The sequence below is a fragment of the Octopus bimaculoides genome, chromosome 21, assembly GCF_046866305.1.
Source record: "Octopus bimaculoides isolate indiv1 chromosome 21, ASM4686630v1, whole genome shotgun sequence".
NCBI lineage: Eukaryota > Metazoa > Mollusca > Cephalopoda > Octopoda > Octopodidae > Octopus > Octopus bimaculoides.
The window spans coordinates 18,599,774-18,625,431 of NC_142948.1; the positions used below are offsets into that span (position 1 = coordinate 18,599,774).

Here is a 25,658-nt window from a genome sequence, read left to right on the forward strand (position 1 = left end):
ACATATATGTATATATATATATATATATATACATATATATATATATATATATATATATATATGTATAAAACAAACATATATACATATACACGCAAATATATACATAACAAACATATCCATATACATAATACATATATACACAGAAGCAACTATGACTTAGTGGGTATCATGCGTAGTGTAATTGTTTTAGGTGCCTATGTTATTGTGAGTAGACACCCTGTGTGTGTGTGTGTGTGTGTGTGTGTGTGTGTGTGTGTGTGTGTGTGTGTGTGTGTGTTTAAAAAAGTCATGTGTAGAGTTGAGTTGTATTTAGATAGCATTCTATCAAACATAAAGAAAGTCAACTTACCTCAGAACGAGAGACAACAATTCTGATCAGAGCATTATCTTTAGTTCCCATGCAACTGATTGCCTTATGTAGTTGTGATGCAAAATATGCTGGTCTGTCTCGAGCACACATTACTGAAACAAAAGATGCAGAACTGACTTTAAGATCTGCACTTGACTCATAAAATGGTGAAAACAAACACGGTGAACTTCTTTAAAGCATTCTATCCATAGAATGTCACATAAGACTTGATTTGAAAGAATTAGCAACAAGTCTAATACATGACACAGATTCATTTCATACCATAGCAGACTGCTGTCACAATAACCACTCTAAGATAGATTAAATGCTCTCTACACAAGGTAGCACTCAAGTAGGGGTTTCACAAATTAAATCATTTGCAGATAAATGCTTACAACATTTTGTCTCATAGCAGACCCACCTTACTGCAGTTAAACAATCAACCTTACAGGTTGAAGAATACTGTCAGCAAGACAGATAGGAGAATAATGTACCATATTTATGAGATATCCCAAAACAGCTGAACCCATGTGTAGATGAAATGAACATAATAACTATCCTTACAACCATATGCAACCCTGACCTATCAAACATTTGTGATATAGAGTCAGACACCTTAATCAGACAGACATTTTGAACAGAAAAGTAAAAACAGTTCTTACCAATGGCTTTCAGACCAGATTCTAAGTCTCCAGAAGTCTCAGATCTTATTGCATCCATGATGTCTTTGCCAGATACCTTGAAAGAGAAGAATTAATAAAGGTTCATTTAGATATGACACAGAAATGTTGAAAAGATGCAATGAGATTATAGCTTTGGAGGATAAATTTTCATTGCTATCCATAACTTTTTTACACAACCCTCTCTACTGCAGGACAGCTCCAGGTCACAAGCTGACCTGAAGTAGAGAGAAAATGTCATTGAAAAGGTTGTGAATAGTGACAAAAGGACTTTGACAAACATGACTGATTGATTGACTAGCTGAATGATTAACCAAACAATCAATTAGTTGGTTAAATAGCTCACAAAGTGATGAATAATAAAGAAGTGAAATTAAACCAGTGTCTGTGCTTACTATTGGCACAGCAACCCTCCCAAGATACAACAAAATCTGTTTCAACACACAGGTTCTCATTCAGTCTTGGTAACCAAATATCAAAAGAATTTATTACTTTTTTCATTAGACAAGAAAGGGAAAGAACATATTGGATAAATAAAATAAGATAATGACAAGGCCTCAACATGGATACTCATCTATCTAATAAATGGAAGGTGAAATTCAATAATGTAATCTGGAATTAATTGTGGAAAAATAAAACCAGAGCTGAAATGTTTCAGGAAACAGATTTGCTTGTGCAATAAAGTTAGTGTTAGTGCATTTAATGCAATGAATACTGCTGCTGCTTTACCATCATCATCATTACTATCCAAAAAGATAGAAAGCAAAGTTGACCTCAGCAGGATTTGAATTGGAATGCAAAGATCTGTGATTAGATACTGCAAAGGATTTTGTATAATACTCTGCTGACTCTGCCAATAATAATGATGTTTTTACATTAGCACAAGGTCATGCATTTTGTGAATTGGTGGAGGAGGGTTAAAAAGTTAACTTAAACCAACTCCCCCACACATACACATTCAGTATTTAACTCTTTTACTCATTTCAGCCATTCAGCTGTGGTAATGCTGGAGTACCAACTGTTAGATTATTTTACAAAACCTCTTTCCAAAATTAACCTCAGCTAGATTTGAAACCAGAATGTGAAGAGACAAATGAGGTCTGATCAATAAGTATCCGGACTGTTGCCATAGTAACAAAGCTAAAGCACACAGAGTCGAGCCACTTGGCAAAGATTGACCTTGAACTCTGCTGTGCATATGTCTATTTATATATATTTATTAATGTGTGTATATATATATATATATATATATATATATATATATATATATTTATTAACGTATATATATATATATATATATTTATTATGCAGAAAACTTTGGGATCCTGGTTTCTACAGTTAATAGGGTGTTTGTGCTATTCATCAGAGAGGGGAAGGAGTCCACATCACCTTGCCCAGGTTGACCAGGGCCCTCTGACAGGACCTTATGCTTTGTTAAGTGAAGTGTGGAGGATAATCCTCATTGCAAGACCTGACACAACAGAACAAGTTGATGTCTGCCCCAGAACAGCTGTCAGGTATCTTAACAAACTTGGCTACTATGGCAGAGCAGCAAGAAGGAAGCCACTTCATCAACCAGCATTGGAGAAAAGATTGGGCCAGTGAGATGTGGAATGGCTGCTAGCATTTTGGGATACTATCATATTCTCTGATGAGTCCAGATTTGCTGTATTTTCTGACAGTGGTCAAGCGTGAATCTGGAAACTCTGTGGTCAAGAATTTGGCATGGAAAGATTACTGCCAACAATGAAACAAGGCAGCTATTCTATGATGGTCTGGGGAGCAATCTGGAGCAATGGTCTATCAGAGCTGGTGGAATGTGATGGAAACAGAAACTCAGATAAATATGTTTGTTGTGTCAAAGGACTCCTTCCAATCTTCTCCAGTGCTGAAATGATTAAAGAAGACTATTTATGGAAGATGGGGTCCTTGTCACATGGCTAACAAGATCCGAGATTGGTTGGAAAAGAATGGCATTAAAAAACTTCCACAGCCAAGCCTGTTACCAGATATGAACCCTATTGAACACCTCTGGGACATAATGGATGGGACACTTCATAAACAGAACAAAAAATGCATAATTATGTAGCAAATATGTACCAAAATTCCACGTGTGCTGCATACTCAAACATTTATGTTTTCAAATCAACTGTGCAAGCGCAATCATATAGACAGCAGCAAATAATAAAATCAAAACTGCTTACCAAGCTTTGAAATAATGAAAATTTTACTGTGAAAATTATAAGGGTAGAAAATTTCAGTACGTATTTGATGCATAATTATGCATTGTCTTAGGTGATCTCACTGATGAAGTACAGATGACAAATTAATTTATCTGTTCATTAATAGAGAAACTCGAATTTGGCATTAACTGTAAATAATAGTTGTTTTCATGGTTTGGGTTTGGCTGCCCTCTGTAGCATGTAAGGTGTCCTGTAAAGGGTAGCCTCTCTGTGTATAAATACTATACACTTTTATATATGAAAGTATATATATAAGGCTTCATTGAACTTGTATACTCTCACAAGAAAAAATTGCTTGTTAAAGCAATTAATGATACCACCACCACCACCACCACCACACTACTACTACTACTACTTTCAAGAGTTGATAGTGATAGAGAGAAGTCTGTCTTAACACACATGCTCCTAGAAATTGAAAGTAAGATCACTCTCATGAAAGGGAAAGAGCAGAGAGAGTGAAGCACTGTGGAAAGCATAAAAACAAATCCCAAAGCTTTCTATAAATTCGCAAAGGAAACAGCTACAATACAATTTAAGATAGGACCATTGTTCCAAGGGAATGATTCACTGATGGCAGACCCAGGAAGAATAAGTGAGATACTCAATGACCATCCTGTGTGATCTAGGTTGTGGAAGGTCAGTTATGGCATATGCGGACAACATCACCATCATCGTGTCTGAGGTGGAACACCTACAGAGGGTAGGCTAGGCCATTCAGGATTATGAGGCGGTGGCAGGAGCACAAATTAACTGTGATAAGTCAGTCGGCTTGCAACTTCCCACCTGGAGAGGCAAGTCGATGCTGCCCAACAGCTTTGTGGAAGTTGGATGGATGGTCCAGTTAAAATGCAAGAGGCTTGGTTCAGTCCAGACCTCCAGATGGAGAAGAACTGGAGCGAGGTTACGAGGAAAGTGACTCGCCTAGCCCAGACTTGGTATGAAGAGTAGTTATCCCTGAAAGGGAGGGTGGAGGTTGTAAATGTGTTTATCACATCTGTAATCACTCACTGCCTAACTGTCGAGCGTTGCCCTACTTCATGGCTAAGGAAGTTGGAATGATTGCTTGTTTCACTAGTTTCAGTGTATTGGAACCTTGGATCAAGCATGGACCTAAGCTGGGAGCATGGCAGGCTGTCACACTTCTCTCCTGGTCAGTCTATACAGGGTTAGTAGAGGCCAAGTGTGACAATATTGTGGGGGGAATCCCTGGGCTTCAACAATAGTCAACTTACCAACCTGCTCAAAAGAATATTTGGGCTGGAGCCTTTGGATAACTTCCAAAAGCCCCTGGCTTGGCAATGCTACCAAAGAGCCCTACCAGTTGGAGATAAACTCACCAGGCACAGCTCTTCATGCCAGCCCAAGATGTGAGCAGAGCAGTGAAACTGTTCTGAGTGCTATTGTGCAATGCCCGAAACTATCAGAGTTGTGCATTTATGCTGAACATCTGCTGTCACATTTAGGAAGAGTACAGTTGTCTTCCGAGTCAATTATAAAGATTGTTCCACTACTCCCTCTGGAAAGGGAAGGGACGGTCTGTTTTTTCACTGTAATTGTGATTGCAAAAGAGGTTGTGTGGAAGTCTTGCATCAAAGGAGTAGTGTGGCAGGCAACATGAGAAAAGATGGAAGAACGTGGCATACATGTTGAGAGTGGTTGTACCATCTTAAGGGAGAACATAAAGATTCTGAAAAGGTTCAGTGGTGGATTGTGGTCTGTGGGGTCATACCTGTCCATCACTTCATATTTATCATTCGTTAAATTATATATCGTAAATTTTAAACAGTTTCATCATTCGTTAGGTGAATCACCCTGATTTCTTGTCTTGTCCCCTCTGTGTTAGTCCCTTGTGGACAAATAAAAATCAATTCATCTGATGATTGTAGACATGTGCGCATGAAACCAATGGTAGCAGATACAGGTCAGGAAATATGAATTCTATTATTGTATATATATATATATATATATATATATATATATATATATATATATATATATATATACACACACACACACACATATATATGATGACCTCCTTTCAGTTTCTATCTACCAAATCCACTCACAAGGCTTTGATCAGCCCAAGGCTATAGTAGAAGACAACAAGCTTCTTACCACACAGTCATGCTTAATAATTCAAAAAGTGCTGAATCAGAGTCAAAAAGTTATAAAAGGTGCATTTAAACACGCTGAAATAGTATCTTTACAAAAAAAAAACACAATGGGTTTGCAACAAAGCACAGTTTAGATTATTAGCATGCTGGGAAAAATGCTTAGTGGTATTTTGTCTGTCTTTATGAGTTGAAATCAATTCATTCTTTCAGGGTTGATAAAATAAGTACCTTTTGAGTTATTCCTCTTCATAAGCTAAATGGCCTTGTGTCAATATTTGAAACCAATAGAAATGTGGGGGGTGGGGGGTGTCCTATTACCAGCCTTGTGAAGATTAAATCAGGAATCATGAACATTTAACAAGTTAGAATTAGATTATAGCATGAAATGCTGTACATTTTATTTTCAAAAAAAGCAGTGAACTAAAGGAAATAACTCAAGTTGACAAATGGTATGAATTTAAACGAATCTAATTGACATTCAATTACAATAAACAACTCCTTTCAAAATATTTTTGAATAAATACTTCTTTTGATAATTGTACACACACACACACACACACACACACACACACATACATACACACAAGGAAACAAAACAAACAAACAACCAAAACTCTAATAAATGATGAAGGTCACTCAAACCCTGAAACTTTCAAAAATATTTGAGCACGGTTTCTCTGATACCCAGTATTTGTTGTATACTGTTCCAAAATATTTGATCAGATAACTCTTGATATAAGTGTACCTGAAGAAAAATTAATGAGAATACACCAAAACTTTAATAAGTAACTTACTTTAGCATATTCTTCAAATGTAGCTTGCATCTGATAGTAATTGCGAATAGCAAGTATAGAGATCATGGTAGATTCATCAGTTCCTAATTTATTTTCACCAGCATCATAAAGTCTCCGAGCATCTTCTTGGGCTAGTTGTCTATTAATTACACAGGATGATCCTTGAGTGGCAACACGTTGCACTTCCTCAGGAGTTAATTCATTACGATTGGCCTGAAAAATAAAATACAGTTTTGACAAAATATCATACCCAACATTAATAAAACTATCAAGTATATACTGAATAAATAATAAGGCTTCTTACTCTAGTAGAAAAATAGTTCCTAAACTTCTTACTATCTTTAATGAGAAGATTAAATGTTTTAGTAACTAAATCTAAGGATAACATAGTCCATATGAAAGTTGAAAGTTGAGATATTCATATCCAGAAATACTGATTGAATGCTTCTTTCAAGAGTATATCTGTTCCTCACCAGATGTCTGTCAATCCTGAGCTGAGCAAAGCCACCCAACAACCAAAACTGCTTATTTTTCTCTTGATGTATTCTCTTCAAATTCAATAACAAATATTCCTAGTCTTCTCAAAGCAAAATGATAGAAGATTAAAGGTATTTTTTTATATTACAGAGACAAATGAAGCAGATCAGTATCTGGATTCTTTGCAGTGTTTGTTAGGTTCATGCTTACCGAAAATACGCAAGCTGAACAGGAGTTCCAGTAGGTTACATTAAAGAGGAAAGGATGTTTGCTATGGAATTTAGTGGTGTGGAGGCAAACAAAGGATAACAAAAGAAGAGATTAGTGTATTTATGAGGGAAGAGCATTTGAGTAGTGTCGTAGTTGTTAGTTCAGAGGAACAGAAAATATTGAAGAGACAGAGACAAAATAAAGCATGAATACCTTCACTCATCTTCACTATGACCACTTATGTACAACTCAAGTGGTCGTAGTGAAGATGAGTGAAGCTATTCATGAACCCATAACCTCCTGTATGTTGTTGTTGTTGGCACACTGTCGCTTACGACGTCAAGGGTTCCAGTTGATCCAATCAACGGAACAGCCTGCTCATGATATTAACGTGCAAGTGGTTGAGCATTCCACAGACACGTGTACCCTTAACGTAGTTCTTGGGGATATTCAGCATGACACAGTGTGACAAGGCTGACCCTTTGAATTAAAGGCACAACAGAAACAGGAAGTAAGAGTGAGAGAAAGTTGTGGTGAAAGAGTACAGCAGGGTTCGCCACCATCCCCTGCTGGAGCCTCGCGGAGCTTTAGATGTTTTCGCTCAATAAACACTCACAACGCCCGATCTGGGAATCGAAACTGCGATCCTATGACCGCGAGTCCGCTGTCCTAACCACTGGGCCATTGCGCCTCCACTCCTCCTGTATGACACAATACACAAAGGACTGCATTAGTTAATTACTCATGAAACACATATCACAACAATAATAATAGCCTTGTTTACATTCATTTTGAAGAAAGTGAGGAACTAAAATAGGGAGAAATTCCTAATCCCTTCTTCAATCATTAATTTCTGTTCTGTAGCAAAACCATTGGGCTTTTGACTTAGAAAATTTTCAATAGGATGTTGAGTTAATCAACTGGATGCAATTTAAAATGGTTTTGTGTGTATAGCATTTGTTCAGTTCCAAATATGTGAGCAATAATGTAATGTGGGTTATAGTTGTGCTAAGTAGCAGATTAGCCACTAGTCTTGAAGAGGAATCTTAGCCTTTGAGATGTAGTTATAGATATGTTACTGACAAGCAGTTTTTATGAAATATAATCAGAGATTGTGAGTATAACATAAAATATGTGAAAATTTTAGTTGTGTTGATAACACAATAGTGCAATGTTTGAGGAGAAGTAAAATGGAAGGTTGGGTGTATTTTAAAATGGGGGTATGAAAGTGTTAATCATTGAAATAATGGATTGCATATTGTGTTTCATGTGGGGTTTTATAGATAGGAATAAGGAGAGAAAAATACAGAGAAATTAAGTACATGTAAGAATGAGAAAAGTAGCTGCAATAAGTAAGTGCAACAGTAAATTATGAGAAGTTGAGTTGATATTAAGGAAGATTCAAGAAACAAATATACTGAAAGGGAGTAGACTATATGCTGAAGGGGCAATATTCTGTAAAGGAGGGTGGATTGACCAAGCTAGTTGATTACTTCTGAATGTGGTTTAGGGATGTTTGTGATGGAAGGAGGTGTAACAATGTATACGGAGAGCAATACTACATTGTTCAATCTTGTAGTGAGTAAATAGCTGCTCAAGGCTGGAGTGTTTATTGGCTATAAATGATGAATATTTATATATTTCAGTTTTTATAATGTTATATAAAAGTATATTTTGGTAACTTTCAGCTGCTTGACTGCAAAGATCCCACAGAGACATATACACATCTTTACAATGACTCCTGATCCTTTGAAGTTCATGCATTAAATGCCACACCGTAACCAACAACTACCTTCCGTCCTTCCACCATTCCTGCTGTCTCTTATTGCAATTCCCTTAACGCTTTCCTTGGTTCTATATACACAGTATTGAAAAACTGAAGTCCTCTCTTTGCCTATATTCGCCATCTAACCATCAGCCCATAGCCATTTAAATTGAAAAATTAACTCCACTCAGTAGGTCCATCAGTTCAAGAGAGCCAAAAATGGTTACAGGTACTGATCCACCTAAAACTAACAAAGAAAAAGTAATGCACATCAGAGCATCCAACAATTTCTATGAAAAGGTTTGTAGCCCTCAACTTCTTGAGTCATGGTTGCTCAGAGTTCTATAAAAAATTCTACGATTCAGAGAGAAAAGGTGTTTTTAAAAGAATTTAGCAAAAAATTATTTTATAAAACTGGTTTTCACCAATTTCAAAATAATTTTTTTTTTTTTATAAAAATAAATTCTACCTCTGGTGGGTTTCTGTAAAATACAGTTTCCATGATTTTCTAAAAACCATGTTACAGGTTCGACACCAAAATACATTTGGAAACTGCTGCTTTTATTTAAATATCCATACAAGGCCGTATAAACCTTCATCTTGGAATGAATGTTAGCCCATTGAGAGCAGCATTCCAGAAAGATGAGATTATCAGTTCCCGATCGCTGACTGAGTTAAGATATTCAGAACACTGTGTTCTATCTAGAGAAGGGTGTGTTGGAAGTAATTATAAGATTACTGGAAGTGTAATCTGTAAAAGTGTACCGATCTTGACACCAACAAAATATATATTGTGATATAATGCATTAAAATTTCCAACTTCATAGATACTAGTTTGACTAATTTCATGAATATCATTTTGAAAATAAGCACCTCAGATTTAAGGGCTTCTATGAAAAAGGATCTGATAGAAGTTTCTCCTTCAAAGAATTCCTTAAGTCTGATTCTAAGAATAAAATATTAGTAAATTGTGTTTCCAAGAGGAAAATATTACTGAATTTTGGAAGTAGATGTTTTATTTAATCCCTGTTCAATACATGCAATGTTTCTTTATAAATTAAAATTTCTTATCTATTATAATAAATTCAAATTTCATATTCACTTAATTCTTTAATTCTAATAATGCTTTATTCTCAAAAAAGAAGAATACGAGTTTATTTCTTTTGAAATAGTCACTTGTTAAGTAAAATCTTTTAGTTTTAACATTAATAGAATTTACATATTTGAACTGATAAACAAAGATGTTCCTGGGGTTTTTTTTTTTTTTGTAGCATTTTTATAGTTTATAACTTTTATATACTTTTACTTTTATAGCCTTTTGATAAAACCAACAACATTTTTTTAATTTTGTAAGTTTGGTCTTATGATTGATTGTATGTAACTTCTTTAAAATAACTGAAAAAGCCACCAGGGTATAGCCTTTAAACACAAACTTTAACAGCTGAAGGTGCAAAGAAGTAGCTTGATGATTCATATTAACCATATATGTTGTTTGCCTTCAATCAATATAAGAAGCATATGACCAGATTAATTCCAAATAGAGGATCACATTTCCATGTTGGTATGGGTTAGAGGTAGTACTTTATGGCTGGATGCCCTTCCTTTTGGTTGCCCCTTACAACAAACAGGGATATGATGCACCTATTGTAAAAACTAGGATATACAGTTTCTAATCTGGTACTTAATAATCAACTATTTACCTTCAACGATTTTCTCAAATATTAAAAATTTTCCACTTACCTGACAGCATGAAACAAGCAAACGTTTAAAATATCCACTTGTGTCAGACATAATATCCTTTTCCAGATTCCGATTAAATGCTGCAGAGAAATTCAAAAGGTAATAAATCAACAGAAGTCATGTTAAACACGTCACAGCTAAATTCCGCATTTTACCTAAAATGGTGGTCAAAGTTTCATCTCAGTTTCATCTTCCACAATTAATCAGCTTAATACAGTAATCCTTCCACAAACTAGAGATGTCCAAAGCCATAGTGCTTTACTTTGGTTTCTGTGGCATATTTATGTACTATAAATCTTGAACAGGTCTTTTATTTAATGCAAGTTATGATATCTACTCCTTAAGTGTTTCCAACATTGGAAAGAATCCTTCAAGGAAACCCTCTAATTACATTTATCTGTGTGGTTATGAGTGGTTACATCCATAGTCAAAGTCTTGATTCCCCTGTCCAAGACAATAGCCTCACCGTGAAGCAAAAGCAATCATGACACCAGTAGAGCATATGCTGATGATATTGCCTTCACATCTCATCAAATGTATGATATGCATGACTTGTTAATATAGCTTAAGACTGCTGCAATCAAGACCAGATTCTTTCTCAATGCAATGAAGGCTGAGTAAGATAATCATTAATGAGGATGAAAGCCACCTGCCAATTTATTCTAAAGATGGCACACAACTCAAAAGGCCAGTGACTGCAAGTATATCAGCTCTTTTGTCACTGACAAGATATACTTCCTGATATTCAAAGGGCAAGCCTGCATGTAAGTCTGCCTTTAACAAGCTGCAAAACATCTAGCATTCAAGTATCTCTATAATTATTGCTCAATGCAGTAATTGCTTTGCAAGTCACTGCTATCATGCTGAACACCAAGCCATATTAGATATTATATACTGAAGATTTCTGTTTCCTTTATTAAGGAGATGAAGGCCACTCAGCTACATTGATGTAATTGGTCAAGACATGCAACATAAAATTGAAGACACACCAAAGTTAATGGAGGGAATGGGTACAGATTATTAGTGCAGCATGGTGAAATGCATCTTGGTTACAGCTGTCTAACAAAAAAGATATGACAAACCAGTTGGATTTTAGAATGGATTTCACTTATCCATAGTATGGTATTTCATTTGTGGAGTACTTACACCATGAGATTTGATCTCACCATATCTTCCCTTATATTCTTTAACCACAAGAATTTTCCATAGTCAGATACCACACCTATGTCAAGTCCGAAAACTAACATTAAGTAAACTAGCATGAAATAACTGGAATAATCACAAATAGAACATTAACAATAAGGTTATATTGATAGGTAATTGTTTAGCTCTGCGGATTATTACTAAGCATTCTGATTGGTCATCCTGTAGCATTTTCTCTTTGGTTCCAAATAGAGATGATACCCACAATGTTAACTTCTGTTGGTGTTCTAGTATGCTCCATCATTTGCATCTATTCTTCTTGTATTTGTAGTTAGTTCAAATTATAAATGATAACCTTGAGATAAATGGTTGACTTAAGGATTCTCTCAGAAGATCATCTTGTTTTTAGTAGCAGGATTTACATGTATCAACTTGTTTGGTTAATGCCTTAGCCACAATGACCAATATCAAAAGTATCACTAAATAACAGAGAAGTTAAAGACGGCAAGCTGACAGAATTGTTACCACATTAGGCAAAATGCTTAGTGGCATTTCGTCTATCTTCATGTTCTGAGTTCAAATTCCACTGAGATTGACTTTGCCTTTCATCCTTTTGGGATCGCAATGCGATCAACTTAGTTCCCACCCCACCCCATCCCAAAATTGTTAACCTTGTGCGCAAATTTGAAACCAAAAAGAACAGAGAGAAGTTGATTCAAATTTTACATCCTGAGCCAACTCTAACACTAACAAAATTGAAATGTTACTGTGTTCTAGTCAGAAGCAAACAACAATATCTGTAATGAAGAATTTTTTCATCCACTTTTAAGTGCAGGAATTAAAAGGTGGATGGGTGGGGGGGCATATCGGTATAAATGTTTTTAGAGGTGTTCATTCCACTACAAAACAAAATATATAAATACTCAAATGAATAAGTAACTAAGAAAACATACAGTGTTTATAAATTTCCTGGATTTCTCGAATCTCAGCATTGGTTCTTGTGCAGAGTATTTCTGTCAGAACAGATTCTTTTGTTCCAATACCCTACAAATACAATAACAACAACAGTATAATCAATCAAACATTGGATATATAAAAATGGTGAGTATGGACATTATAACATAGTCAATTCTTTAAAGACACTACATACACACACACGCTTTTAATGTTTTACAGGAAGTGACCATGCTGGTGCAACGCCTTGCAGAATTTTTAGTCGGACAAAAAGCCCACAGTATTATTTTCTTAAAGCCAAGTACTTATTCTATCATTTGCTTTTACCGAACTGCTAAGTTACGAGGATGTAAACACATCAGCACCGGTTGGCAAGCGGTGGTGGAGGACAAACACAGACACAAACACAAATACATATAGGTATATATATCACGCAACTCTGATGTCACACAATAACTGGCGCCTGTGCTGGTGGCACATAAAAGCACCTATTACACTCTCGGAGTGGTTGGCGTTAGGAAGGGCATCCAGCCAGTGAAACCATGCCAAATCAAACTGGAGTCTGGTGAAGCCCCTCAGCTTACCTGCCCTGGTCAAACTATCCAACCCATGCCAGCATGGACAACAAATGTTAAATGATGATGATGATACGACAGGCTTCTTTCAGTTTTCATCAACCAAATCCACTGACAATGCTTTGGTTAGACAGTGGAAGACGCTTGCCCAAAGTGCCATGCAATAGGAGTGAACCTGGAACCATATGGTTTGGATGAGCAAGATTTCAATGGAGCAAATATTCTTGCAATTGGATGCTCTTTATAAAATCAACTATCAAATTTTAAAGTGGAATGTAAATATGTCACACAATACTAGGACTATATTAGCATTAGCATGCAATCAGTAATCTGAAACACACAAACACAATTAGAAACACAGATTTGGATGCAAAAATGTGTGTATGCTTGTGCAAACTTTTATTTAAAAGCTAATATCAGAAAATCTTATACAATGGTGTAGCTGTGTAATAAGAAGCTTGCTTCTCAACCACATGGTTCTGGGTTCCGTTCCACTGTGTGGAACCTTGGGCAAACGTCTTCTACTACAGCCTCAGGCAGACCAAAGCGTTGAGTGGTTTTGGAAACTGAAAGAAACACATCGTGTGTGTTTGTGTATATATATTCATCATCATCATCGTTTAATGTCCGCTTTCCATGATAGCATGGGTTGGACGATTTGACTGAGGACTGGCGAACCAGATGGCTACACTAGGCTCCAATCTGATTTGGCAGAGTTTCTACAGCTGGATGCCCTTCCTAACGCCAACCACTCTGAGAGTGTAGTGGGTGCTTTTACGTGCCACCGGCACGAAGGCCAGTTAGGGGGTACTGGCAACGGCCACGCTCAAAATGGTGTATTTTACATGCCACCTGCACAGGAGCCAGTCCAGCGGCACTGGCAACGAACTCGCTCGAATGTCTTTTCACGTGCCACTGGCACAAGTGCCAGGAAGGTATGGAGGACATAACACAAACAAGGAATCTTCTCCGAGCTATTGTGCTACTTGTTGAGGAGAAATTATAACTACAGAGAACAAAAAATGGTGGAGCAAAAGAACCGTGGTGGAAACAACGCATTGAAAGAGGCATAATGTGGGCAAGGCAAGATCTGGGGAAAATTGAGCAATGGTTAAGAGGAAACTGGAAAAATGGGAAAAAGACTGACCGAGAAAAATTAGAGAAGAGATATAAAATACGGAATAACGGGTCTGATGCAGTAATAGAGCAGTTAAAACAGAAGATCATGGCAAAAATCAGAAGATTTGTAAACAGAAATAAGCTGTTCGAGGAGAACAGATTATTCAAAAATAACTCAAAGCAATTCTTCCTAACTGTAGGAGACAATGGAAAAAATATTGCTCCTGATGCAAATCAAGCTAAGGAGTTCTGGAGTGGATTATGGGGAAACAATGTGGTGCATAAAAGGAATGCGATATGGATAGGAACTATCAAGACAGAACTACAAGGAGGAAAGAAACAAAGGAATATTATAAGCACAAGTGATGTGAAAGAACAAGTGGGTAAAGTGCCTAACTTGAAAGCCCCCGGATTGGATGGGATTCATGGTTTCTGGCTGAAGAGATGCCACGCGGTGCATGAAAGACTAGCAGCCCAATTGAATGAGTTTATCCAGAAAGGTACAATCCCTGCATGGATGGTGACTGGGAGGACAACATTTGTAATGAAAGATAGAAGAAAGGGGAATATTGTGGGAAACTACCATCCCATAGCATGCCTAAACATAATCTGGAAGATACTCACTGGAATAAGTGCGGCAAAGACATACACTTTCCTGGCACAGGACAAAATACTACCAAGGAAACAAAAAAGGATGGAGGAAGAGTTCTCAGGGTACCAAGGATCAGCTAGTCATTGACAAAACAGTTTTGAGCCATTGTAAAAAACATCATACAAACATATGATATGATGCCTGCAGATGTTTGGTGTTGTTGACAACATCACAAATTTTCTCATGCATAACATGGAAGAGAGGAAAACTAAATTGTTCTCAAGTAATGTATTCCTTCGAGAAGTTAATATTAAAAGGGGGTATCTTCCAAGGTGACATGTCTTCTTCATTACTGTTTGTAACTGCACTAATAACCATAATAATGACACTTAGGAAAGTTAAGATGGGTTACCGATGTGGGAATAAAGGCCCCTCATTGAACTATCTTCTGTTTATGGATGGCCTGAAATTGTTTGGGAAATCTGAAAAACAGAAAGATTCCAAAACCAAAACAGTTCAGAAGTGTAGTAGGGACATTGGTATGGAATTTGGGATTACCAAATGCTCAGTATTTAATATGAAAAGAAGGAAGAAAGCAACCTGCAGAGGATTGCATTACCATCAGGAGAGACCATGGGTAAACCCGGCAGTAGTGGGTACAGGTATTTAGGGATTTTGGAGCTGGGTGACATTCTACACAGAGAAGTGGAAGTCAAGGTCAGCGAGGTGTTTCAAAAAAGGGTGAAAATGGTGTTGAAATCCAACCTGAATGCCAAAACTTTGATTACCGCAAGGAATATCTGGGTAGTTGTAGTGGTCAGATATAGTTCGTCCATCCTCAAATGGACTAAGGAGGAAATATCAATTCTGAATAGAAGTACAAGAAAGTTGATGATGCTGCATGGAGTGCTACATCCTAAAGCAAACGTAAACAGACTGTATATGAAAAGAAAGAATGGTGGAAAAGGACTAATTAGTATAGACCATTGTATAAGGAGAGAAAGGAGAATGCTTACTGAGTATTTGATAATTAGTGATGAAGACCTGCTGCAATATGCCGCAAATGATATGGGTGGAAATGCAGATGAAATGATGGACAAGGAAGAGTTTAACCAAAGAGCTGAGGAGAAGCGAAAAGAAGACCTTCTTGAAATGAGAATACATGCTACGCTCTTCAACAGAAAGAATACGGAGACAAGGAGAAAAACACGGAGAAAAAAAATTGAATAGTGTTCAGTCAACGGTCAATCATAATAATGCATGTGTATACATGTATGTATTTGTGTGTATATATGTATTTTTAATTATATATGTATATGCAAGGAACGACCGTGTGAACCCACAAAAGGAGAAATGGTGACGAATGGAAAAACAGAGGACTCCTTTTATTTAAACGTGTCACATGGTCAAACACACAAATATTATATATCAATGATGATATACATGATATGTTATGCGACGATAACATAGACGACCAGTACTGAAAGACCACAACCGTATTAGATGAATAACAGAGATATTTATTATAGCGTTAAGGATGTATGTCTGTGTGTGAGTGTGAAAGCGACATCATCATCATCATCATCATCAACGTTTAACGTCCGCTTTCCATGCTGGCATGGGTTGGACGATTTGACTGAGGACTGGTGAAACCGGATGGCAACACCAGGCTCCAATCTAATTTGGCAGAGTTTCTACAGCTGGATGCCCTTCCTAACGCCAACCACTCAGAGAGTGTAGTGGGTGCTTTTACGTGTCACCCGCACGAAAACGGCCACGCTCGAAATGGTGTCTTTTATGTGCCACCCGCACAAGCCAGTCCAGGGGCACTGGCAACGATCTCGCTCGAAAATCCTATGGGAGCCAGTCAGGCGGTACTGGCAACGGCCATGCTCAAAATGGTGCATCTCATGTGCCACCCGCACAAGAACCAGTCCAGGGGCACTGGCAACGATCTTACTTGGCTTGCCGGGTCTTCTCACGCACAGCACATTTCCAAAGGTCTCGGTCAGTAGTCATCACCTCGGTGAGGCCCAATGTACGAAGGTCTTGCCTCACCACCTCAGCCCAGGTCTTCCTGGGCCTACCTCTTCCACGGGTTCCCTCAACTGTTAGGGTGTGGCACTTTTTCACGCAGCTATCCTCATCCATTCTCACCACATGTCCATACCAGCGCAATCGTCTCAAAGACAGGCCGTCATACAAAGAAAAGTGTGTATGTGAGTGATACATGTGTGTATGTGAAATATTACAGCAGATAGAAAGAGAGTCAATAACACGTGAGCAATTATACCAGTTCTTTAGTACACTATAGGAAAAGTTCTGTATGTGAAAGTGAGGAGGCTGAGTGTGGCAGAGCTGATCACTAGTTGTGATGTCGTGGCATCGATGCCGGGCTGTGATTCTTGTTATACAGATGTTCGTCGTTTGGCAGAGCTTATCACTAGTTGTGTTTTGGCTTCAATGCCAGGGCCTTGAGGACAGACATTTATCGCAGGCTGAAATCTCGTCTGTTTATTATCGTGGTGAAGCTAAGTCACCTAACAGAATCGAAGAGAGAGATGTGTGCCGCGGTGGTTTAGTTTGGTGTACATAGAAAGTCGTGTTGAAGCTGGTGGAGATTGATGCTTGGTAGTAATCGTGTTGGTCATGACGATGGTGCTGGATAGTAGTCGTAGACTCTTGTTGCTGATGTGGCGACGGCGGTGGTCATCGTTGGCTGGACGAAGCTGTTGAAGTGGTCGCTGCTGCTGTCGTGTGGTACACGGAACAGATCTCAAAGAGAAACTGGACCGAGACAAATTTGGCCGCCGAGTTAAAGCTATTTATAACAAACTATCGGCTCCCGATGGCTTCAGTTTAATACTCTATCACGTGACCTTATTAGGGGCCGTGATTGGTCAGTTTGCATTCTGGCGGGAAAGGTTCGAAGAATTTGCCGCTTCAAATAATAATCAGTCACGTGATGACAAGGCTGGTGTTTTCCACTACGCTCGCGCGTTTATTTATATTTAAATGAGAAGAATGGCGATAGCAGTTTTGTATCTAGTGACGATAGGTAGTTTCACTACATATATATATATATATATATATATATATATATATATATATATATATATATAAGGGTGTATACTTGTGTATATTTATACCCATGTACATGTGTGTTTGTGTATGTGTCTGTGTGATTGTGTGGATGCACATTTTTAGTGTGTTGCACTCATGATACTAAGATTGAGACACAAACACATGTATATACACACATACACACACAGGCATGCACAAAGACATTCTGACCTCCTAGACCAGTCTTAAAAACCACTGAACCATGACAGACTAGCCCAGAAACATAAGAATCCTTTTAATTCTACATTGCTCTTCCTTCTTCCCACTCCAACCAGCCTCCCACACTGTTCCTTTAAAATAGCAAACATTCCCTTGCTACACACAAGAGAGAAAACATGTTAAATTCTTAAATAAATATATCTCCTTCTGGGTATATATATATACTACCAAACACTTTTTGTTGAATACTCTCTTTTAAACTGTTTTAAACATATTCTTATTATTATTATCAAAGAATGTATATATATATATGTATTTTTATACATGTATTTTAATACTTAAACTGTTCAAATTATGGGAAGAAAATGCATAAAGGTGTTAAAATATTTCCTCTTACATTTCCGGGTATCCCCTCTAGTATTTAATGTATATATTAAGGTGAACACATTATATATTTTAAAGAATCGTTAAATATAATTTCCAGGGTAAAAAAAGAAAAAAAAAATGAAAATAAATTAATATTAAATAATGCTAATTTACTTTCAAATTTAAATATATATATTTTGATAGAAAGGACAACAAAAGAAAGAAAGAGACCTCGATATTATGTAAATAGAGGAATTTATCTGTAAAAATATGTGACAATTATTCAGTAGCCATGATAAAACTCCAAGTTTCGGATGCCGGGGTGGAAACCCATGCTGCCATCTCTTCAGTTATCTGGCCATTGAAAATTGCTATGAAAATGACCGTCAAACAAAGGGAATACTATGGACATTTTTACTCCCTTACCTTTAATCCCTCCCCTCACTTAGCAGTCATTCTAATAGCTCTTTTGTCTTAATAACGGTCAACCACACAGTAATTTCCCTTTGTTTAATGCTCATCTCCATAGCAATTTTCAATGGCCAGATAGCTGAAGAGATGGCGGTGTGGGTTTCCGCCCCGGCATCCGAAACTTGGAGTTTTATCATGGCTACTGAATAATTGTCACATATTTTTACATACATATATATATATATATATATATATATATATATATATATATATATATATATATATATATATATATTTATGTGTGTGTCTTTGTGTCTGTTTGTCCCCACCCATCATCACTTGACAACTGATGTTGGTGTGTTTACATCCTCATAACTTAGCAGTTCAGTAAAAGACACCAATAGAATAAGTACTAGGCTTACAAAGAATAAGTCCTAGGATCGATTACTTCAACTGAAAACTCTTTAAGATGATGCTCCAGCATGGCTGCAGTCAAAATGAAACAAGTTAAAGAAAGACTAAAAGAAACTACCTTATAACAGCTTATAAACATGTAGTATTTAATGAATACATTCTTGTGGCTTAATCAAAGGAAAAGCAGCAGGTTCCAACTTGTGCGTCACTAGATTAGGAAACCAAGATACCAACTTAAACCCAGATCAGTGATTTGGTCCAAATCTTTACAACAGAGTGGACTTTACTAGAGGTAGCTAAAAGCCGGGTGGTGAGCATAAACAAGGGCAAGAATTAGGCCTACCTACCAGAAGAACAAATAGAGTCCATCGGAAGAACTTCTGCAGTCAAATTCAGTCAAATTCCCTCAAAAGAATGCGCAAGGGTACATCTGTCAAACAAACAGTCCAACAGGCATGCTCTCACAGCAAACACCATGGCTCTATCAGCTGCTACTAAATTCAAACCATGACGAACAGAGAAGATGACTCTGAGGTCAATGATTTTAAACTAACAGAAACAACACTCATATATCAACTGAGGAAACACAACTAGATCTCATTATGCAAACAAACAATTACATAATCAAATACCTGTATTCTTGGAGAAATGCACTGCATTGAAACAATTGTAGCAAATAATAAATAAATGTCCAACCGTACTCCTTCTTCTTGACTCCAATTTCTTCAATTTTACATTTGCACATGACGAATGCCCAAACTTAAACTTTGAAGTATATAATAATACTACTGATAGTACTGGATAATTGTGAAGGTGGACGAGCTCTATACATGTACTTTACCACATTCCTAATGGAATATAACATAACAAAAGTGTGCCTATATGTACGTATGTATGTATGTATGTATGTATGTATGTACATTTAAGTATGTGTATGTGTGTATATATATATGTATGAAAGTATATATATATATATATGTATGAATGTATATATATGTATATGTATATATATATATATATATATATATATATATATATATATATATATATGTATGTATATATATGTGTATGTATGTATGTATATATATATATATATATATATATATATATATATATATATATATATATATATATATATATGTCCATATATATACATATATGTATACGTATGTATGTATATATATATATATATATATATATATATATATATATATATATATATATATATATATATATATATATATATATATATATATCGCTATCAATTTAGAGTAATAATTTGTAGTTTTGGAATCAGTAGTTCTTTGGCTGCTATTTCTGATTTCTCAGTATGTTGGAGAAGCAGGTTACTGTCAATCCCTATATATTTATGATTATAAATGATTTTACCGAAAAGGTTTTTTCCTACTGAGCTACCCGGCAAAATTGTTAATTATTAATTTTATTACTAATTGACGATTCCCTGCCCTGCATATCTATATTTTAATAATACCTCTAAGGTGAATAGTTAAACCGCAAGAAGTTCGTACGGGTCTCTTTTCTATGCGGGACTATTTATGATGCACACTGAATTGAATTCATTAGGGTGAGAGATTTTGAACTCACTGGCCGATAAATTTCTTAACGTCTTCCTCACATGGTATTGATGTCGCATGGTCAAAATTAACGTGAGTTATTTAGACATTAACAAATTTATTAGAATATTTAGCTGAAGATCAGAATAGAGTATTCTTTGCTCTTAACTGTGAAACGATCGTACTAAATTAACTAAAGGCAAGGGTTTTTTTTACTCTTCTCTACTGTTTTTTGTTCTGTGTGTATCAAAAATATCGCTATCAATTTAGAGTAATAATTTGTAGTTTTGGAATCAGTAGTTCTTTGGCTGCTATTTCTGAATTCTCAGTATGTTGGAGAAGCAGGTTACTGTCAATCCCTATATATTTATGATTATAAATGATTTTACCGAAAAGGTTTTTTCATACTGAGCTACCCGGCAAAATTGCTAATTATTAATTTTATTACTAATTGACGATTCCCTGCCCTGCATATCTATATATATATATATATATATATATATATATGTATGTCCATATATAGATACATACATACATTTTTAAATAAGGAATCCAAACAAGAAAAAACAATAATGCGAGGATGTGGTACAAGTACTGTATTATCAGATGCTCAGGAAAGGAAGGAAAGAGGATTTAACACTTCAAGCCAAGCTCTTCGTCAGATATAGAGGAAAGTCCAAAGGAAGAGAAGATGATACACATGTGGTTACATTATATATAATATATATATATATATTAAATGTGTGCATGTGTCTATATATATATATATGTATATATATATTAAATGTGTGCATGTGTCTATATATATAAACTGTATTTCCTGGCATACAAGCCACACTTTTTTCTAAAAAGTTCCACTCAAAAGTCCCCCTGCACCAACAGTTGATCCCACTACATGTTACTCAATGCTGTAGTACTTGAGATATGGAACAGAAGGGAAGAGTAAAGCCTGCACAAAGAATTGTTTATAATGATGATAGAAGAATCTGTGCATTCCTCAATTGAACTGCTTGATTGCCTACAAGCAAAGATGCAAGATGATAGGGCCTAAAGGATGCTCATAAGGCTGTTTGGAGGTACCTTCACTTGCTTTATCACAAAACTGTCAAAGAATTTTTGCTGAAATTTTTGTTTGGGGTGGGTGAGTCCAGCTTGTTAACACTAGCATTCATAATCACTCAGTGCATTAAGAAAACAAATGTAGCTAAGGACCAGCTTAGAAACAGAAACATCACAGTAATAAGAAATCTAACCCTAGATATTCTTAAATCTTCAAGTATAACTTACCTACGTTAAAAGGAAATTATAAACAAAAGTGAGAAAGATTGCTTTTATCAATGGCATAGACAAAGTTCAATCTTAAAGAAAATTCTAACTTAAAATATGTAAAATATATAGCCATGTTTGCTGTCAGAGATGCTTTGGATATTCATTGACATTAAGATAAAGGGTGTCTGGAAAGTCACTGTGCAGTTATGTTTTTCTTAGCAAATATAATTTTTCTAATCAAATATAACAGTACAGTGGCTTCCAGAATAGAGCAAGCAGAAGATTACTATATCACAATAGCTATAAGAAAAGAAGACTGAAGCAAAGATTATACTCATTTTGTTTTTTATATCAATGTTGCAGATACTGTAAAAGGAATGTCAATAATTTTTAACTCAAACATTTCACTGATGTCAACACATCATATAATCAGATTGTGAATGAATTAATGATAGATTTGCTAAACAACCACTCAAACTGCTAGAAATAGTAGGCAAATCTCTCACAAATCACACCCCTTTGTGAAAATATATATTGACCAAAGTAGTCTTAGATATACAAAAAGATAAACTGGTCACAAATGGAAAGCCATTGATCATGAATCTGCTTGATCAAGCTAACGTATGGTTAATCAATAACATTACTTTGTGAATAACTCATTTTGAATGATATTTTTCAAATATTAACTTAGTAAAACATCTTTAAAATATGGCAAGTTGGAGAAACAGTAGCATGATGGACAAAATGCATTCCAGGAATTATTTATATATTTTTTTGTTGAGAGACTTAGGGCAGGATTAACTTTACATTTAATCTTTGCAGGGTTATACAAAAGTCAATTAAATTGACTATGTCTCTCTTCTCAATACGTTTATGACTTTATGTGGAGCACAATGGCCCAGTGGTTAGGGCAGCGGACTCGCGTTCATAAGATCACGGTTTCAATTCCCAGACCGGGCATTGTGAGTGTTTACTGAGCAAAAACACCTTACGTTTCACGAGGCTCTCTTTCTTCCTGTTTCTGTTGTACCTGTACTTCAAAGGGCCAGGCTTGTCACACTCTGTATCACGCTGAATCTCTCCGAGAACTACATTAAGGGTACACGTGTCTGTGGAGTGCTCAGCTACTTGCATGTTAATTTCCCAAGCAGGCTGTTCCATTCATTGGATCAACTGGACCCCTCGTTGTCATAACCAACAGAGTGTCATGACAATGACTTTATGGAAAAGGAATCAATATATTTTTCATCCTTTAACCTTTCTGCAAAAGATTTCTCACATTTCAACGGAAGTAAAAAAAAAAAAAATGAAATTATATGATTATCTGATTGCTTCTCAGTTTTTCAAATAATTTCAATTTAGATTGGAATTTTAAGATTTATATCAAAGAGGATCATAAAAAAGCCAAACTTGCTATCTTCAATTTTCATGCTATCCTGACTTTTGATCATTAATATTAGGTAATGACCAAAAGAGTTTAATCACAATTAATAGTGACCAAAAGGAGGTTCCTCTGATGGAGCATTGGAGTAACATTACTTGACAAGATGCATAGCTCAACGATCAGAGGTCAAGCTGCTACTTTTCCACATCAAGAGGTCACAGTTCTGGAACTGCTGACATTTGATTAGAATGTCTTAAAAAAGAATTGTGAGACAAACTCTTAAAACCAAGTCAACCTGCAAGAGATCTAGGGATAGATCAAGAACAAGATGGTTGGATAACATCCATAATCTCAGTTGCTCACATTTGGGAACCCAGCCAGAAAGTGTGATAACTGTTGCATCTGATAGGATCTTATAGAGAGGGTGCCTGAGGACTCTAGTCCCACAACCTGCCCAGGACAGAGAAGATAGATAGGTGGATACAAAACAATTGTAAATTTTTGTTTCAATGAATAAAATAATTTCTATCTGCTTATTGATTTGGAGAAGGAGAAATGTGAAAAATATCAGAAAACAGAACCAGTAAGAGTTCTTTTTTTATTTCCTACATCATGCAAAACTAGATATTCACCATTAAAAACAAAATGTATGATATTTGCACTTTTCTTCATAGCTTACCGAAATAGATTCATGTAAGGACCAGGCGTCAAAATATGCCGGAGTTTTGAACATGGCTAAGACAACATTCTCAAAATTCCCACTTAATTCAGATTTCAGATCCTTTATCAAATCCTTGAAAAAAAAAAAGAAAAAAAGATACATGATTTAATTCTTTCAGTCTAAATGTAGCAATTGAAAAGGAATACTTTTGAAGTAAATTGTCAATGCAACAAGCAGAGGAATTTCTGTCCTTTACCTTTCCTTTAAGTATGAATTTAATGAAACACCTTTCAATTACTTCAGAAAAGAATCTAAGCATATCAATGAAATGTCTTGCTTTTGATACAAACATAAAACTGTTGTCAGCCCCATTGGAGTTGTATCAGAGCCTGCAGAAGATAACTGTGCATGGGATTTATGCACCACTGAAAGAATTGAAAGCAATTTGATTTATGGGCTGCTGAAGACATCTCTATATAACAGTGGTTCTCAACCCTTGTTTCCTGTTTAACTCAGGTGGACCCTCATAGTGATTCAATGTTTAAAAGATCCTTTTATATTTTTATAATTAAATATTATTAGGAATTGTATCAAAAAAAATTGTTAAAATATTTTGTGTATTGTAGAAGTATAACCAATTTATTGCAGATAAATTTTAACAACAAAATCTTATATGGACTCTAGTTGAGAACCATGAGTGTATAGACTTAGGTCAAAATAAAGAGAAAGGCTTATAAGAATTAGTGAAGATTTAAGAGGAGACTAAAGCTTAAAGATCACTAAAAGTTGTTACCTTTCCATACATTGTCTTGAACATCTGGGCAATTTGCTGCCTTTGATTATTAGTTCTTTTACTTATGATAAAAATTATTGCTGACTCATCAGTCCCTGAAATAAAGAATAATATCATGTGTAATCTCATAAATAACAACATTATCATCAGTAACATCACAATCTTCAGTAACATTGTCATCAAGATGATTATCTTGGCAACTCTAATTCAAAAACCTTTTCAGTTTGATTGTGTATGTGTGCGTGCATGCATATACAGGCATGGCTGTGTGGTTGAGAAGGTAGCTTTGCAACAACATGGTTTCAAGTTCAGTTCCCCAACAACAAAACACCTTGGGCAAGTGATGAAAACTGTGTGGAAGTCTGTCATACACACAAACACACATATATATATATAGTCCACAGATAAGATCTAGAGATTCTCAGCATAGAAGACACTTAATAGTGCTCAAAAGATTCAAACTTAGACTCTTTACAGGAGATTGATTCCACAAAGAAAAGAAAGGTTATAAGAGGGATTGAGTTGAGCAGATATAGAGGCAATCATGTACATAAACAAATTAGATACATTAAAAATATTAATATTAAAAATGGTTTGGGTACAAAATACAAAGTATGTATATACACACAAAATGAGAGACAGCAAAAGGTGGAAACTTTCAGATGATGCATTTTTAAGCATAAATATATAGATATTTACATTAATAGGTCCAACTTACACAGAGTACAAATGACAAAGAAAATTAAAGG

General features: G+C 35.9%; 1 protein-coding gene across 7 annotated transcripts in view; it reads right to left on the reverse strand.

The window, feature by feature from the left end:
- The window catches only part of LOC106869944 (annexin-B12), a 214,203-nt gene that overhangs the window by 21,367 nt on the left and 167,178 nt on the right, over positions 1-25,658 (reverse strand). For all 7 annotated transcript variants that reach the window (XM_089338826.1, XM_089338823.1, XM_089338824.1 and 4 more), the window contains 7 exons: positions 24,910-25,004; positions 24,135-24,248; positions 12,469-12,559; positions 10,373-10,452; positions 6,181-6,393; positions 1,012-1,087; positions 350-462 (listed from right to left, as the gene is read on the reverse strand). In XM_089338826.1, coding sequence (XP_089194952.1) covers positions 350-462; positions 1,012-1,087; positions 6,181-6,393; positions 10,373-10,452; positions 12,469-12,559; positions 24,135-24,248; positions 24,910-25,004 — 782 coding nt within the window. The remainder of the gene's footprint in view (positions 1-349; positions 463-1,011; positions 1,088-6,180; positions 6,394-10,372; positions 10,453-12,468; positions 12,560-24,134; positions 24,249-24,909; positions 25,005-25,658) is intronic.